General features: G+C 38.8%; 1 protein-coding gene across 5 annotated transcripts in view; it reads right to left on the bottom strand.

The window, feature by feature from the left end:
* WDR70 (WD repeat domain 70) overlaps positions 1 to 17,775 on the bottom strand; it is a 422,645-nt gene that overhangs the window by 29,271 nt on the left and 375,599 nt on the right. For all 5 annotated transcript variants that reach the window (XM_050794508.1, XM_050794509.1, XM_050794510.1 and 2 more), the window contains 4 exons: positions 8,860 to 8,960; positions 7,135 to 7,214; positions 5,034 to 5,150; positions 3,048 to 3,210 (listed from right to left, as the gene is read on the bottom strand). In XM_050794508.1, coding sequence (XP_050650465.1) covers positions 3,048 to 3,210; positions 5,034 to 5,150; positions 7,135 to 7,214; positions 8,860 to 8,960 — 461 coding nt within the window. The remainder of the gene's footprint in view (positions 1 to 3,047; positions 3,211 to 5,033; positions 5,151 to 7,134; positions 7,215 to 8,859; positions 8,961 to 17,775) is intronic.

Below are 17,775 nucleotides of genomic sequence, written 5' to 3'. Positions count from 1 at the left end.
CATATGTTGTAACTACACTTCACCAAAGATTTTCAAATGGAACTTAGACCAAAAAAAGAAAAAAAGATGATTTAAATTATGCTATCCTTCATGTAGAAAATATGGGGATGTAAGAAGATACTTACATATCTGCTCAAGAAATACACGAAACATACACCAGGAACTAAAGAGATTATTTAGCTACAAGGGTGGATAGGAAAGGGACTGAAAAAAGGGGGACTGGGAATAGGAAAAGGGGAGCAGGAATGAAGAGGAAGAGACATTTCTCTAAGTAAATCTCTTTTAAAGCTCTGACTCCTAGAACCATAGTAATATTTCACACACTCCAAAAAAATAAACAGGATGTGAAGGAAACCCAAAAAAGCGATATAAACACTAATAAATGAACCTAACTGCATTTCAAATGACTAACATAGCCACAATCACTGGGGTGGTGAAGAAAATATACTTTAAGGCTAAAGATGAGAAGAACTGTAAACAAACTATGCCATGTAGATAGGAAAAGTGATTCTTACAGGGATATGGGTTAGCAATTCTAAAACTAGTTAATGTATATGCCAGAACTAAACAAATCAGAGCTGGGTTTCTCATTAATGGAGAAAGAAGTTACAAATACAGAAAGGGGAAAAGTCAGGGAACCTGTGATACAGGACTGAAATCAGAAACATTAATTAAAACTCATGGTTTTAAAAAATATAACTACAGATTATATGATACATTCAGAAACACAGATGTGTGTAGATGGGTAGCTTAGTATGCATACACGTATTTCCTAGCTTTGTCACCAGAGAGGACCTAGAAGCAATGGCAGTCTAGTAGCAAGGAGCACATCCAGCACACAGCCCTTGGTTTCTAACCACCATTCTCCAACAAAAGGAGCCACGGCTCTTTAGAGAAGTGGTCGATTCCAGAATGTGGGTAAGAAAAACAAAGATAAATCTGTAACATCTTGTGGTGCCAGAAAGTAAGGAAGTACTAAAAAGATATATAGGGGCTTGAGAAAGATGACAGGAGCCATTCTGAAGGAGCTTCTATTGGCCAAAGCTGGAACAATTTGAGCAACAAACTAAATGATAGTATTGGATTTTAACTCACAGAATAAAGTAAGAGACCATACCAATATTTTAAAAATACTTGAAAAATAAATAAATGTGGAAGAAGGAACAACTGCTTCTCTAGGTAGTATTCCAATTAATAAACACAGAAGGAGAGAGGGAAACAGAAAACCACCATTAAGCAAACACCATAGTAATAACTGTTATAGGCAAATTCATTCATGGATGATAAAATCAGACAGCAAAATTGAGGAGAAACAGGATTTGCATAGTCTTAAAATATCACTTCCAAGAAGTGATCAACTGAAAATAGAATGAAATAGAAATAGAATGAAAGCAACTTTACAGTGGAGAAACTTGGCAGATACAACCTTCAGCAAGTGGCCAAAGTTAGCATCACCAGTAATAAGACATCCACTGAGAAGGACACAACATCTCTCTTGTGTTATTTTTGCCAAACATGCATGGTCTCATTCCAAATATAAGAAAATATCAAGCAAACCCCAAATGAGGGAAAGTCTACACAATAACTGACCAGTATTCATTAAAGCATCAAAATCATGAAAGACAGGAAACGTAACTGTTATGATAGGAGGAGACTAAGTGCGATGTGGAATCCTGGAACAGAGAAGGAACACGAGTGAAAAACTGGCAAAAACTAACTGAGGTCTATAGTCTAGTTAATAGTTTTTTGTTTGTTTGTTTTGAGGCAGGGTCTCACTCTGTCACCCAAGCTAGAACGCAGTGGTATGATCCTGGCTCACTGAAACCTCCGCCTCCTGGGTTCAAGCAATTCTCCTGCCTCAGCCTCCCGAGTAGCTGTGATTACAGGCGCATGCCACCACGCCTGGCTAATTTTTGTATTTTAGTAGAGATGTGCTGCCAGGCTGGTCTTGAACCCCTGACCTCAAGTGACCTGTCTGCCTCAGCCTCCCAAAGTGCCAGGATTACAAGCATGAGCTAATGCACCTGGCCTAGTTAATAGTATTATACTAACGTTAGTTTTATAGTTTTGATAATTAATTGCACTAAGATTATGTAAAGTATTAAATTAGGAGGAAGCTGGGTGAACAGTATGTATGTACTCTCTGTACTATTTCTGCAACTTTCCTAAAAATCTAAAATTAAATCAAAAAGTTTAAAAATTTAGAAGCTGAAAATTCTGGTCAGGTGCAGAGGCTCATGCCCATAATCCCAGCACTTTGGGAGTCTGAGGTTGGAGGACTACTTGAGACCGGAAGTTCAAGACCAGCCTGGGCAACATAGTGAGACCCTGTCTCTATAAAAAATTAAAACATTAGTTGGGTGTGGCGGTGCATGCTTGTCATGCTAGCTACCCAGGAGGGTGAGGAAGGAGAATCCTTTGAGCTCAGGAGTTTGAGGTTACAGTGAGCTATGATCATGCCACTGCACTCTAGCATGGGCAACCAGAGCAAGATCCTGACTCTAAATAAATAAGTAAAAATAAAAACGGAAAATTCTATAATAGTACCTATCTTTAATGTAAATGTAGCTGGTTTGGTGGCTTTAAGAACTGCTACCTATTCATCCGTGCTAAGCTATCTGAGGGAATACGAGCAGGCAGGATCTACTCTGCAGTGTTACTTATATATACAGCTCTATAAATAAAAGTGAGTTCATAATATCAGACCTACAAACTGCTTCATTTGCTTTTAACCCTCCTCAACTAACATAATGCACATAAGCAGTGATTTGTTTGTTGTTTTAATCATAGGCAGGATGGGCTTCACATAATGGTTTACACCATGCTACAACTCTGATGGAACAGGGCCTAGTTTTAAAATTCATGATTTTAGAGTTTTATGATACAAACAAATGCCTAGGCTTAAGGACCATGAGTATCTGGCCTATTTTTCATATCTAAGTATGAAATAAGAAATAGACAAGTTAGAACTCAAAAACAACATTGTTATGTTCTCCCCAATTCATTAAACATAACAATTTTCCTATTTTAATAAGCTATATTCTCACTTGGAATATGCTGGAGAAACCCAATATGGGTTGTCTTCTGCTGCTTTGGCATGACGCAAAATGGCTTCCCGAGGATTACTGTCATCGGTCTTGTCCAAAGCAATGTTCTTCACAATATAGGAAGAGAGAGTGCCCCCGTGGGTTCCAACTCGGCCACCACGACCTGTCGCAAAAGAAAAAAAATCAAATTAGAAACTGAATGAGCATGAGGATACACAGGTATATCTGTGTATACTGTACTTATCTGAGCACAAATCTCAAGAGTACTTGAGTATCATCCTTTCAGCTTACATTTATGACAATCAGAACCAAAGAGATCACCAAACCTCAACTTCCCCATAACACTTTTAAATAGGAAGAGATTTTTTTGTTATGTCTCAGTTGCTTAAACTTACAGAATCGTACCAACATAGAAAAAATTACAGACAATTTGCCATATATGTGCTTAAAAAAGTTCCTCTGGCATCAACATTTAGAATTCAATTAATAAAAATAACCAATATTCATTAGATGCTATTTAAATGAACATTATCTTAGGGCTTGGCATCTTCCAAATACCTTACAGGTACTTTGCTGAGTATTACAAGAGAAAACAAATAAGCTGAACATACTGATTCATGTTGCTCTGCTGTACTATAATCTCCCTAAGAAATAGGAACCTCTTTAAGGGGAGGGATTTGTTCCCCACTGGATCTCTAGCAGCTAGTATAGTGACTGGTACTCAGAAAGATGTAGGACATTTTAGGAAGATAAACATATGAAAAGCCAAATAACACTAAAAGATTCATTTCATAAAACAAGATAAGAAGAAACTAAATAAGGCAGGAAATAATTAACTGTGAGATAATTTGTATGGCCAGTAACTATTATGGCACTTAGAAGAAGACAGCACTTCAGGCTCAGACGGTTGAACAGGTCTTTATGAAAGAGATGGATCCAATTTGTGAAAGTTCAGGAGGTAAACAAGGTTATTTTCAACAAGCAGAATGGGTTAAGTACAAAAATACAATGCTTCAGTGGGTATCTGGGGACAAGACTGAACCAACAGTAATCTCAGAAGATCAGAGCAGGAAAGAAGTAAGGTGTAAAGCTACAGGGGTAGATTTGATTTGGCCTGTATAGAACCTTGAATCTCTGGAAAGACAGTTGGACAGCAGGAAGCTTATGAAGGTTTGGAGGCTGTAGCAACATGAAAAGCTAACGGAGTTGGGGATTAAAGCTGTGTATAAGACAAATAGAAGTGAGGTGGGAGAGAGGGAGTGACTTGAGACTAAGGTGCCTAGTTAGAAGGGTTCACAATAATCCAAGAAAGAATATTATTTGGAAACTTCAGTTAGGATGGTGTTAGAAAAAAAATGAAAAAAAAATTACAATAGATATGCAAAATGTTTTCTATGCTGAAGGAGCAGACCAAATAGAAACTACATAGATGATAACAGAAAATGAAATTCTAATGAAGGTATGTGCTATCCTATTAGCCAGTGCTGCTTGGCTTTCTTCTGGTACCTACTTCTTAAAAATGCTAAAGACTTTTATCCATCTTCTAGTGATATCAACACAAATCTAAATGATGGCCACTTTCTGCCTTGTGTGAAACCTAATCCAGCCTGGATTCTGGTAAAAGTGCCCAGTGTTGTATATTAAGCCAATATTGAGAGCAGTGGTTTTAACACTGGGTTCCAAGTTCCACTGAGCCCCCAAGTTCCACTGAGGCCAGCTAGGAAAACTCAAGCTGCAGACCAAGCAGAAAGGGCCCCAGTCTTCCTCCCTATTTCAGCATAGCAGCTCAATTTTTATCCGCTTTATACATCTGGATTCTGCATCAGTTCTTCTGCAGCTAAAAAGAAAACATTTTAAAAAAACACTAGTAAAATCTCTCTGAAGACAAAGAAGCATCCAGGCCCAAAAGACTGTCCCAATTTTATATCAATTACCCCACCCTGCCTCTGAACTCCCTCTGCAGGTCACTAGCTGGATCACAGTCACCTGGGCCTGCTACAGGAGGTTCGGGTTTATGCGACTTCAGGGGATCCAGTCTGTCCTTCTCCAGCTGTTTCCTTGTACTCCGTTGGCGGGGCTCACGGAACATAGGCAAGGCATGAGCTACAAGAAGTCACATTTGAAAAATTTCATTATAAGAATAATCTTTCCATCCAAAAACATAGCTAAAAAGCATGACTAACTGAAAGATGAAATGGAAGTCACAATGACAGCCTTCATCTAATAATAAAAGACAGTCTTACTGTAACCAATTAGCCAATTTTGCTTGAGACCAGACTCATTGCTCACCTCTCCTGGCAGCTAACAGCACTCAGGAAATACTGTTAAATATTGTCACGGAAACATCAGTGAGGTTCCCCATCTCCCAAACCATGGGTAGCAGTTAAAACTTCATTACTGCGGTTTTGAAAAGAAACACATATTGGGACTGCCTCTTATTTTTTTCTTACAGGACCCAAATGTAAATAATGCCAATAGCTTGCTGTCAGTCCTGAAGTCTCCTCAGATGTCTCATAAACACTGGAATCACTTCACACGTTTCTGAAATGTGACCACCTCTCAGGAGGAGTTGACAACACTGAGTAACCGGAAGGGAGGAACACTTACCCCACTAAAACTGGGATAAAGGTTGCCATGAATGCAAGGGGTGCCTAAATCTCTTGGCGTGGGGACTTAATGGGGCCTTATCCCTCCTGCTATATGGTAGCAAAATAAGAAAATAAGAACCAAAGCAATATGTGTTCAATTGCTGTTGCTGTTTACTCAATGTCAAAATTAAATTTCAGAATATAAAAGATTGTAAGAATTTAAAAGGAAAACAGTATAATATTCTAGGGGAAAAGGAAAGAGTTATTAGGGAAGTATTAAATAACTCTCTTTTTCTTGCCCCCAAAAAGTACCAGCACAATTTCTTTTGACTCTTACATGCAGATTAAACCCCTTTTAAAAGAAACTTTTCCCAGGGGACCAGGGGAAGGAAGGGAAAGGTTAAAGGGAATTTATAATATCAATAAAATGTCTATGACACCTCAAACCTTCTACCTTCTACCTATACTGCCAACTAGGGCCGGACCATATCACTCACCAGTAAAACATGCCTGCCTTGAGTCAGGGGAGCTGAGAAACACAGCCACCGGTCACTCAGTTGGGCAACACAACACAACAGTATTTTTAGGAGGAGGAAAAATAGCTTTTCACTTCAAACGACTGGAGGAATTTAAGTAGGCCGCATGTAATTACATGAGCTAGACTGGTTATGACAGTGACTTTTAACACTTTCTACTCTTGCAAAAAGTATCATGGGATCTCTTTACTGGTCATAAGCTCCAAGGGACTTGGTCTCATATGAGACCCACCACCAGTGAGAAAACCCGGCAGTACAGCGCCCCCTGGGCTCCAGACTGAGTCACTGATAAAGTCCACAGGGCCATCCGCTAACGATAATCGCTGTAGTATCCATTCTTTCTTTCCTAGCTGTCACCTGTTGCAGGTTTGAGATTGTGGCTGTGGGAACACATATCTACCAGATTAATGAGGTTGTGTGACATATCTGAGAGAAACCACTCTGCCCTAGTAACCTTTCTACTCATACCCCAGGTAGTTAATTTTATATACAAATTACTGCGGATCAGTCTAGCACATGGTCATAGAATTTCAGAGGAAGCTGGAACAGACCCTTCCTCTAGTTGCCGTACTCTCCTGATTAAAAGTTAAGTTGTTCAACATCACATTGCCAGTCAGTGGTGGAACTGGACAAACCCAGGCCTCCTGATTCCAAGACCAGCACTCTTTCTTGTTTACACTTAGAACAGACTGTTACTCTTGAAAAAACTGCTATAATGTATTGGGCTCACATAGACTTTTTCCTTTTGGGTTGAAAGCTGCAGAAATAACCCTGTCTCTGTGATGAGTCACAAAAGCCAAAGAGGTTAGCTGTTACATGACTCCTAGTCCTATCCAGATGAATGGGCAATTTTGTAATATATGCCTGAATTCTGAGGGCTTTCTCTGTCTCTAAAGCTATGCAATCAAAACCACATGAGAGCAGAAGAGAGATGCATGATTGAGAGGCATGTTAACGACTTACGGGTGATGATGTAGTCCTGAGTTAGAGTCTCAGCTTGTTTTGCCTTCCGCTGGGTTTTAACCACACATAATTTTGCTCCCCTGAGGGGTGTAAAAGCAAATTGTTTTCTTTACTTGGTCTTAGAAACAGAAAATTTCATGTTGAAAACATGAGATACTTTCAGGAACATACTCTGTGCATGTACTTCATCTACACAAGTCCTTGACCTTCTGAGGGATGGCAACAGATGGGTTCTCAGTGATAAAAGCTTAAATTTATGGAAAAGCAAGTCTGTCAGTCAGTGGTTATTACCAAGCAAGAGGGTTGGAGAGGTAACAGGGCAACAGGACACAAGTTTACAAAGCCTACAGGAATAATGTGAAATTTTAAGATCTTAATAAAATTACCCAACCTTTTAACTCTAAAGGTCATAGGGTTAAAATTTTAGTTTATGTCTCGGATGAAAGCAACCTGGGTGGTCTACACCCCAAATGGCATATGTCCACTTTTCAAATACAAGCGTACAAGTGTCTGGAACTGAGTTGGCTTGGCAGTGTTGCCAAGGGGCTACGGCCCAAGAATGTGTGGGATTAACCAAAAATGTGCTTAGAACATTGCACTTCTCCTTAGTAGTAGAGCGTTATCCTTTTCAAGAGAAGTAAATACAAATAAGTAAATTTCTTAAAGCAAAGCTTCCACAGAAAGTGCCTTCTAAATGGGTGCTATCAAATGAGGCTCATCATTTTCTCAAGTGAAGCAGACTCGAATCCGAAGTACATTAGCATTTTTAATTTCTTTTTTAAAAAACAAATAAAATCCTATTTGTTTTCAAATACCATAAATATACTTTATTGTATAAGGCCAGGATTCCAACTCTAGTCCAGGAAGCTCTGAAGGAAGACGGGGCTGTCTGCTTCTATTCAGAGCAAAATTATGGCCAATGAATATTCATCAATAGAGGGTGGCTTTCCTTTCCTCAAAGGAGGTGGGACCTTAAAACAAGTTTATATGGGACCCCAGTGATTTTCACATGTGAATTTTAATGCTAGTTAACCAAGTCTTACTCTAAAGAAAGAGCTAATCAGTCACTGTACTTTAAGAGAGAGAAACAAAACCATTTTTTTTGGGTGATGACACATATCCGTCTTTGTGCCTAAGCAAAATGGAAATAACTGAGGAACTGACTGAACCTCTAGTTACAGTTTCAGACTTTTGAAATACAGTGGTATACTTAAGTCTGAAACTTGGGTGGGCATGGGGGTGGAAGGGAAACGTATCTGTGCTGTCCTTTTCTGCGGGCAGAGAATAATCTTGCCAAACACCCAAACCAGTAACTGCTAGAAGCCAAAAAAGAAAGAAGCGAAATGGACAAGCTGATTCCATTTCCTGTAAGTGGTTAGTTCCCTGCTTTGTTAATCTCTTACATGTATCGCTGCTAATGCCTCTGTCCAGGGTGGTATGCAAAGTAGGCAGAACATTTTTCCCCCTTGCACTCAACATTTCAGCTAAACAACTGCAAATCCCCAGGAAACTTTCGCTTTGAATTCAGTGTGGATCAAGGGCGATATTCAAATCCTTTTTAAAGCACAATATCAGGAGTTTGAGGCTTTACTTTGTGCCAGCTGCATTTTCTAAATGGGTGGATCTCCATCAAAGTGGGAAATGAATAAAAGCGGGGGGTGGGAGGGAAATCCCTCCCCCCCAGTTGTTGTCATCCATCTAAAACAGGCAATACTTATGAAATACCTCTGACTCTTGTTGGGGTCGTAATAGACTTTAGCCAATCCATTTCCAGTTCCAACCATGATCTGGTTCAGCTTTGGATGCCACAGGCAGCGAACAACACTCTGCAAAGGAAAGGTGCAGTGGCTGACTAAAGAGGCCAGATAAAAATGGAAACAATCCTGCTAGTACTTTGATGACTAGTCTACTATATCAAATATCATCCTGATGGTTTACCTCTAACTTTTATACATTTTCTTTTAAACCATAAAGTTGTGTTCCTGAAGTTAAGTTCCATTCCATCACTTATTATCTGGGTGATACTCCATAAAAATAAAAAAGATGTTCTCTTCCTGACATTATCTCCCTTTCTGGACAGCCTTGAAACCGCAAAATTAGGTTTCCCAGGTCCATTACCACGTGAGGCTGGCATCATGAAATGCTAGATCCACATAACTCAGTTACACTTACCACTGAAGTGGATTTCATGCTGTTACACACATACAATATGTCCCTCTGGACGGCAGATTGAGACCAGGTGGTTATTGTTTTTAGTTCACAAAGATCCAAATCTCATAAAGCTTTTTCAAAAACAATATACATTTGTAGGCACTTAATAATGTCTCCCTATCTATGAGATAAAACAGCAGGATAACAGCAGAAGTAAAACAGATACAAAATATGAAGACTTGACATTAACCTGAATGAAAAGCAGTTTAAGAGAAGGTTCACTGGAAGTTATGATCCTATGAATTCATTACTGGTGAGGAAAATAAGTGGTGCTCTGGGACTGAAAAGAACCACAAGTTCTCAGTGAGAACTATACCCTGTTTTTAATTTTTGTCTGTGGTAAGAGGGCAGAGGTGGGAGGGATAGCGTGGATAGAATTAAACAGAAAAAAGATGAAGCTAATGTTGGTAAACAGAAACCCCATGTACTAGGTTCTATAGAACTCACTCTGATAGAACAAGATATGAGTGGAAGCATTAAATCAATGATTATTAATAATCTATCACTTGCCAAACTATATATAGGGACTAAAGGGGAAAAGGGTACGATTAGATATTAGCATTTTATAGTTCTAGTGGTAAAATGAAAATCATGACTACTGTCTCCTAAATCTACTTTGGGCTGAATTTCTTTGGTTCCTTGTCTCTAATCATTCCACTCTTTTGTTAAAATAGAATATCTTGAAATCTCTGAGATCCTTTTCGATAGAATATTAACTCCCAGCTGGGCATGGTGGCATGTGCCTGTAGTCCCAGCTACTCAGGAGGCTGAGGCACGAAGATCGCTTGAGCCTAGGAGTTTGAGGCTTCAGTGAGCTATGATTGTGCCACTGCATTCCAGCCTGGGTGACAGAGTGCAAAGGGAGGGAGGGAGGGAGGGAGGGAGGGAAGGTAAAAATTCAGACTCCCATGTGAATGGTAAAAAAAATATGCAAAAAAATAGGTAAATGGCTACAAACCCTTACCTGATATTCCAGAGGAATTAAGGAGAAAGCTGAAAAGAGTCTACAAGACATTTATTTAATTCATATCTGATTTAACAGACTTACTCTAGAAGAGTGGTTCTTAATCTATGTACCACTGAAGAGGACTGGGATATTGTACAGAGAAAATCAAATCAGAATGGCTGTGTTTTCCCCATTAGTTGGGGGGAAAATTAAGTTAAAAGGGCAGGTTTTCACAGTTTAGGCTTTCTTTCCACAATTTTTCTCAAATCTATGGTACCTGCTACTCAGGTTAGCAAGTGCTAAAAGATGATAAAACAAATATAATAGTGAGTAAATATTAACAGAAAAACTTGAAAAAATAAGATATATTTAATTTGATAGTTTGGGTATTCTGGGGAGGGGGGTTGTTGTTGCTTTGTACCTATGCTTGTAAAACCTACTTTATAATACATACATTAAAAAGTCACATTTTCTCCTAATAAAATTGCTCCTGGTTGGGAAGATGGAATTAAGTTTCTCAACAGCTCATGGTCTACAAAGTGCAGCTTCTAGGTGCTCCACCACTGAGACTAATTTGAGATAAACCACTGGAAATTCCCAGATGGTCAAGCCAGGTATATGGAAACATGAGGAGAGTCACAAACATAACTTCATGAAGTGATGTTTATGAAACCCTATCTAGAAGAAATCCATCTGAGTCAAGACTCATCTCTTTTAGTCTTTGCTTAAATGTCGTTGCTATTCAGACCACTCAATTTAAAACGGTGCCCCAGAACTCCCCTTACTCTGCTTTTCTTTTTTTTATAGTATGTATCACCTTTTAATATAATATATAACTTATTTATTAATGATGCTGATTGCCCTCCCCACTAGAACACATGTTTCATGGGCAAAGATCTCAGTTAGTTTTGTTTGGCAACATATCCCAAGTGCCTAGATTAGTGTCTGGTGCTCAACAAATGTTCACCGAAGGATGAATTAAAAGCTACAGTTCACCCATGCCTAAATGGATTGCTCTGCTAGGTAAAGCTGGAGACAATTTCCTAATTAAAATCATTACTCCATGAGGAATAATTTGATTTCCTCATATCACTATTATACTCAGGTATCCTACAAATGTAGCAGGGTTAGCTTCTTCCTAATGTGGTCCTAGAGAGAGAGAATGTACATGAATCACAGAGCAATGAAAGGGGCTGTCAAAGGCTTTCAGAAATCTCAGCCACCCATAAATGGCCCAGGACAATATTAAGGGCATAGTATTAGAGTTATTTCTCTTTCTTGGTTCTCTAGAGGTCCAGCTAAGCAGTCTAAGATTACTAGTTCTCAAATATGTTTTCAAGTGAGCAGGATACAGAATTGGAAAAGATCCACAATGTAGGCCTGATAAATTCCAAGACATCCAGCCAAACAGGCAGTTTCCAGGGGCAGCAGGTTACTGTTACTCTCTCCCTCTTCACTGAGGGTGTAAATGTTAGAGAGAAGCAACTGCACAAGCCAACAGACCAAGGTCTGATTGCTTTCCAGGGAGTCCAAGGACACCTCACCTCTATTCCTGTCCACATCCTGTACCCTCCAGAGCCTTTACACACACATATAGCTGGTTAATATACATTCTTAGGGAGAAGCATATTTACCCTCCTTTCACACCAAAACAGGGAGAGGCAAGTAAGACCCCTTAAACTAAACAGTCATTCCAGAGCCCCATGCACTGTGGCAATGAGAAACCAAAGCAGCCAATGAGAGGCCTGTGAGCAATCTAACTTAGGCAGAGGATACTTAAGGCTCAATTACCCTAATACCAGTTATTAATCAACTACTACAAGGATTCTAAAACACGAAATGAAGAAACAAAATTTAAAGTCAAAGGTGGGTGGGCCTTTTTTGTTTATTAATATTTATTGTGTGTGTTTAGCTAACCTTTGTAAACTTTGCAGCTAATGCGGCTCCACACTTTATCCTGTCAAGGAAATGCATCTTATAGCAGAGAGCTGGCTACCTGCCAAACCAAACAATCCCTGAGACTGCGGCACGGCTGGGAAGCAAGCTGAGCTGCCACGCTGCTAACTTGTCAAACATACATACCGGGCTTTGCTTAACAACAATGCGACACGTGCCTGCTAGAAGTCTAAGGAACCATCATCAGAAGACAGATGAGCTATAAATACTTAGAAAGAGTACAATCCCTCTATCAACCAACCTCCCCAAACTTTCTTCATCCTGTTCTTGAAGAAGTGCTTCTTTACTGGGAGTGTGACATACTCAGACCTATGGATTTACTGAGAAATATAGCAAATAAAGCATAGAGAGCACATTTGAATCAAAGGGCCAGAGAACCAGTCAGGACCATCAAGACATGAGATCTACGGAATCAAAGAGAAAGTCCTCACATTGTATCATGAGACTCAAATGGCAAAAGGCCACTGCAGTGCAAAGAACTAGGTTCTGAAATTAGTCTGCATATTTTAATAAACTGATTTGCTTAATTAAATTGACAAAGTGTTTTATTCTTACACTAATCTACTTCAATTCCCAAAACATGTGGGTTCACTAATGGCTTCCTCTAGCTGTCGAAGTTGAACTATACATTTCAGCACAAAATTAAGCTTATTCTTTTAAACCAAAGCCCATTTTCATTTTAACACTTTAATTTGGTAGTGGAGGGTAACCATAAATTTGCCCAAAAATAAGAGACAAGAATTGGAATAGGAGACCATACGCATGACTAGAAGGAGTTACAAGACCTTAATGTGCTCAATGGAGAGACTTTTTTCTTCCCTGCAGAGAGCAAAGAAAAAAGAGAGGGGTAGGCTGGGGAGAAAGACAGCACGATGTCAAGCTAGCAGTGTCAAAATTCCAAATTAGGAATTTTGAAATTACCCCTTAGCAAAAGTGAAAAGGCCACAAAAATTTCCAAATAATTTATTTCTGTGGTTTTTTTGTTTACTTTTAGAGAAACCAGGGAAGCAAATAAGGGGAGGAGGAAAAGGAAACCAAAGAGAGAAATGATTTACATTTTAGGACATGGTAGAAAGGGAACTATTAGGTACTGGAACTTTGTATTATTTTATATAATTGAGTCCTCACAACTACTACAAAATTAATAATCTCATCCCATCTCACAGATGAAGAAACTGAGGTTGTAGAGAGTGGTAACTTTCCCAAGGTCACATAATAACTTGCACATAGAGGAGCTTGGTCAGTAAGCAGATTTCTCCAACTTCACTGTTTACTCCCTTACTACTTAACCATGCAAAGTTCTATTTGGAAAGATGGGGAGGAAAGGAGGTAGCAGACATTTAATCATATCCAAACTCACCTAACCCAGCAGAAACCTTAGCAAGTTTGTATTAAAAAGCAGGAATTACTAAAATCATTTACAAAAAAAAAAGCCCACTAGTTCCCAGTTCACAAATGTTACTATAAAAGAAATCATGCCTGCATAACATCTTAGGGATCTGCAATGCACATATCTAAACACCGCCCTTATTCTACATGCTAAAAGAAAGCCAACAGCCTTCATAATTTTATACCTTAAACATGATTATGTTGAAACCCCATTTCCGGATCCTCCACAGCTGCTGACCCATAATGTAAACCAAACTCCATCTGGTTTTTTCACATTTGGTTTTTGTCATATAGTACAAGAATGGATAAGGTAAGGCCGTGATTCCCTGAACAAGCATTTTTCACAATTTTCAAATGAAAAGCCTGACACCTGACCGTGAAGGAGACTGTCACACAATTTTGCAGACTTGTATAGAGGCAGTCTTAGAGTTACAGACATCCTCGGGACTATCCAACACATTTGAATGGGTGTGTGTGTGTGTGTGTGTGTGTGTGTGTGTGCAGATTCCAGACACTAAGAAAGCAGATCAAGATGTGAACCCAAAACAAATAAAAAGAAAACAGATAAGATCAAAAAAATACTGGAGAAAGAACTTTCTTCAGATTTCCACAAGCCCAAGATTTTCTTCACAGAGAAAGAAAAACTATTTCTATATTAAAATATTGGGCCAGGGAAGTGTAAGAGTAAAATGGGAATTGTTTCAACTTTTCCAGGCTATTTTTCCTGTCTTTGTTCCCTCCATTCTCTCCCAAAGCCTTGCTTTTCTCAGACTTGGGATGGCTTTGTCGCATGCATGGGCCACAAGACTTGGCTTCATCCCTCTAAAGTTCAGGAAGCAAATATGGTGAGTAAGCCCCAGTCTCCAATAACTAAGAGTCATCAGCACCACCTGATTTCTACAGACATCCCCTCAATGGAAAAGTTTAAAGGCAGACATTTTCTCTACACATCTTGCTAAGTGAGCATATGCCTCTCCTTTACCCCTCCTTTACATTCCCCCAGTTCCAAGGAAGTTCTACCATGGGCCAGACTTGGGGCAACTGTCTTTTTTTTTTTTTTTTTTTTTTCCCCAGAAATCTTCTCAATCTTCTCCCTTCCCTATCCTGAAAAATTCTCTAATAGGCCAGACAGGAGTGCAATGGTGAAAAGAAAAAATGCCATAGTATTTTCATAAATGTGGGGGCTGCTGCAGAAAAACCAAGTAAGAGAAAGTGTTGCTTTGCACCTGTCATACATATTTGATACAGATGCATAGATTATGTGTTTTAAAAACTGGCATCTAATTATCAAATTAATTCCCATCAAACTCGTGAAAAATGCTTTTACTAAAGTAACTCATTTACAGTCTGTGCGATAAAATAAAGATAACCATTAAAACAGCAAAAATCTGGAACCTAGTAGTCATCCTTGGCACTAAATGAATCCCATCTGTATCTGATAATAAACCTGCCTAAAGAATTTCATCACGAGAAAAAGTTCTCAGAGAAAATGGAAGGTCTCTTGAGAAAGAAAATTAAATACAATGTTGTTCATCTAATTCAAAACAGTAAAGGTCTGCTCCAACCCTGTTACTTGAGAAGAATTTGTGAAGGCAAAGAAGGCACAAGTAATGACTGAAGAAAGTCTGGTAATTATTCTTACTAATGACAGCCTGTGAGCAGGAAACAAACAGGAGACTGAGAACAGGAGTCCACAGGGTGAGTGACCCAGGTGGGTGGTCATCCTACAAGGCAAATGACCCCAGAGGTCCCACCCCAGGGGATCCACTTAGATGCAGCAGAGCTTCCCACTAGTGGGCACAGAATGGGATACCAAGATATGGTAGGTGTGTCAAGATATGGAGCTCATGCCTAAGAGGAGCCTCAGGCGCTGGGGCCTCAGGCTAGTCATTTCTACAGAAGAGGAGCCTTATCTGTTTATATGAGATATTATCACTTAAGACCCACACTGTAAACCAAACTCCACCTGGTTTTTCTATGTTTGGTCTACACAGACCCGGGCTCCTTTACATTTCTTCATTTATCAACAGAAATAGGCATAAAGATAATGACCACCAATCCTGTGTTTATATATATAAAACAGTAATGCATGAAACTTATTAAATCTCTAACTGCTAGATAAAAAAACATATGTAATCAGATCTTGGAAATCATTATGTATGTAAAACCAAGAAAACACAGGAAAAGCTGAATCTTCCTGTATAGACAAACTACACAGGGTATGTAAAATATTATTTATCTTACTATAGTACAGGTAAAGGTGTTTTAAATATTATATTTTATTTAGTCCTTTGGGGGTGTCACAACCCATCCTCCTACAAGACCATTATCTATCATTTCCAAAAAGGAAAAATACTATCCTGGGATACATTTTAATTATAGACCTTGTTCTTCCCCACACTATACATACTTGTGAAAGTTTGGCCAGAATTCTGATACGACAGCTGGAAAACTTGTTACCAAAGATCATTCATCAGATTCAGGCTGAGGGAGAAAAACTGTCAGAAAATCCTACAAGACATAAAGTCCTTTACTTGGTCCCTCAGTGGGATGTGATATGGTGCTAGGGTTAGACAGTCGAGCTCTAGTCATTACTGTATTATTTGTTTACACATTATGAAAAGTATCATTCTGAACATTTTTAAACATCTACAAATCAAGTTCTCTTTTTTTACATTTTATAGAGGAAGTATGTTTCTCCCTAGTGAATAATAAGTATTACCTAATAAGTAAATATAATAATATAATAATAAAATTAATAAGTATTACCTAGTGGCTGATTCCTTATCTAGCTTTGCCATTCATGGCAATCATGTCTACACAAGTTTAAATACCTACTAAATAAATGTAAATACTTATTAAATAAAATATCAAACTCTTGTGTAGAGAAGGGGGGAAAAAAGTTCCTGTTTAAGCAAAAGGGATACCCTGACTATTTCTATTGTTTTGAAGGACTACAAACAGAAGCAGAAAAACCTTCATTTGCAAATGCTGGCACTACTAAGGAGTGGATTTTTAAAATATAGCTTGTTATGGGGTTAAATGATACCAGGAAATGGATAAACTATTAAACTGGATAAGCCCTCCTTTTGGTCCTCTTTCTCTTGCTCACAAAGTCTAAGATAGCACGTGATTGGCCCTTCATCTCACATTGTAACTTCCCAAATGAGATCATTGTTAAATAGGTGGTCATAGGAAAGGACGCTTCACTGCAGGGTTTGAATCTGGATTCCTACAGTAAACATTATTTCAAAGAAGAGAACATTGAATAGAGAATCTAAAAAACTGCACCTGAATCAAGAATGTGCTAGTTACAAAAAATTTATAAAGTTAATTGAGGCCAGGCATGACAGCTCACTCAGCACCTTGGGAGGCTGAGTTGGGTAGATCAACTGAGATCGGGAGTTCGAGACCAGCCTGGCCAACATGGTGAAACCCTGTCTCTACTAAGAAAAAAAAAATTAGCTGGGCGTGGTGATGCATGCTTGTAATCCCAGCTACTTGAGAGGCTGAGGCACAAGAATCACTTGAACCCAGGAGGTGGAGGTTGCAGTGAGCTGAGATCACACCACTGCACTCCAGCCCAGGCAACAGAGCAAGACTATGTTTCAAAAAACAAAATAAAATAAAATAAAATAAAATAAAAAAGAGATAATAAAGATGAGAAAAACAAAGTGATAAGTACTATATCACATCAGTATCTGTCCTGTATTCTAATGAAGAGTAGTGATTAGACTTCTGATAAAGTGTCAAATTCAAAGAAATAACTTTTGCTTCAAAGCACAGAGTACAGGTTACAAAATACATCCAGGAAACATATCATATTCATTAATAGTGTAAGAACCAAAACAAATTATATTCAGTGGAGTTTAAATTACCAATATTTTAAGCATCTGCAGTAAATCTGTGTTTCCTCTAATGAACCCAAAACCTGGTTATTTGTAGTAAATCCGAAAAAAGGATCATCTAAAGTTTTAAAGAAGTAGACAATTAAAATAAATGTATACTTCTTTCATCAATTCTAAAAGAAAATGTGGCCGGGCATGGTGGCTCTCGCCTATAATCCCAACACTCTGGGAGGCTGAGGCGGGTGGATCACAAGGTTAGGAGGAGTTCAAGACCAGCCTGGCCAAGATGGT

The sequence above is a fragment of the Macaca thibetana genome, chromosome 6, assembly GCF_024542745.1.
Source record: "Macaca thibetana thibetana isolate TM-01 chromosome 6, ASM2454274v1, whole genome shotgun sequence".
Lineage (NCBI taxonomy): Eukaryota > Metazoa > Chordata > Mammalia > Primates > Cercopithecidae > Macaca > Macaca thibetana.
This window is presented reverse-complemented; position numbering and strand designations above follow the sequence as displayed.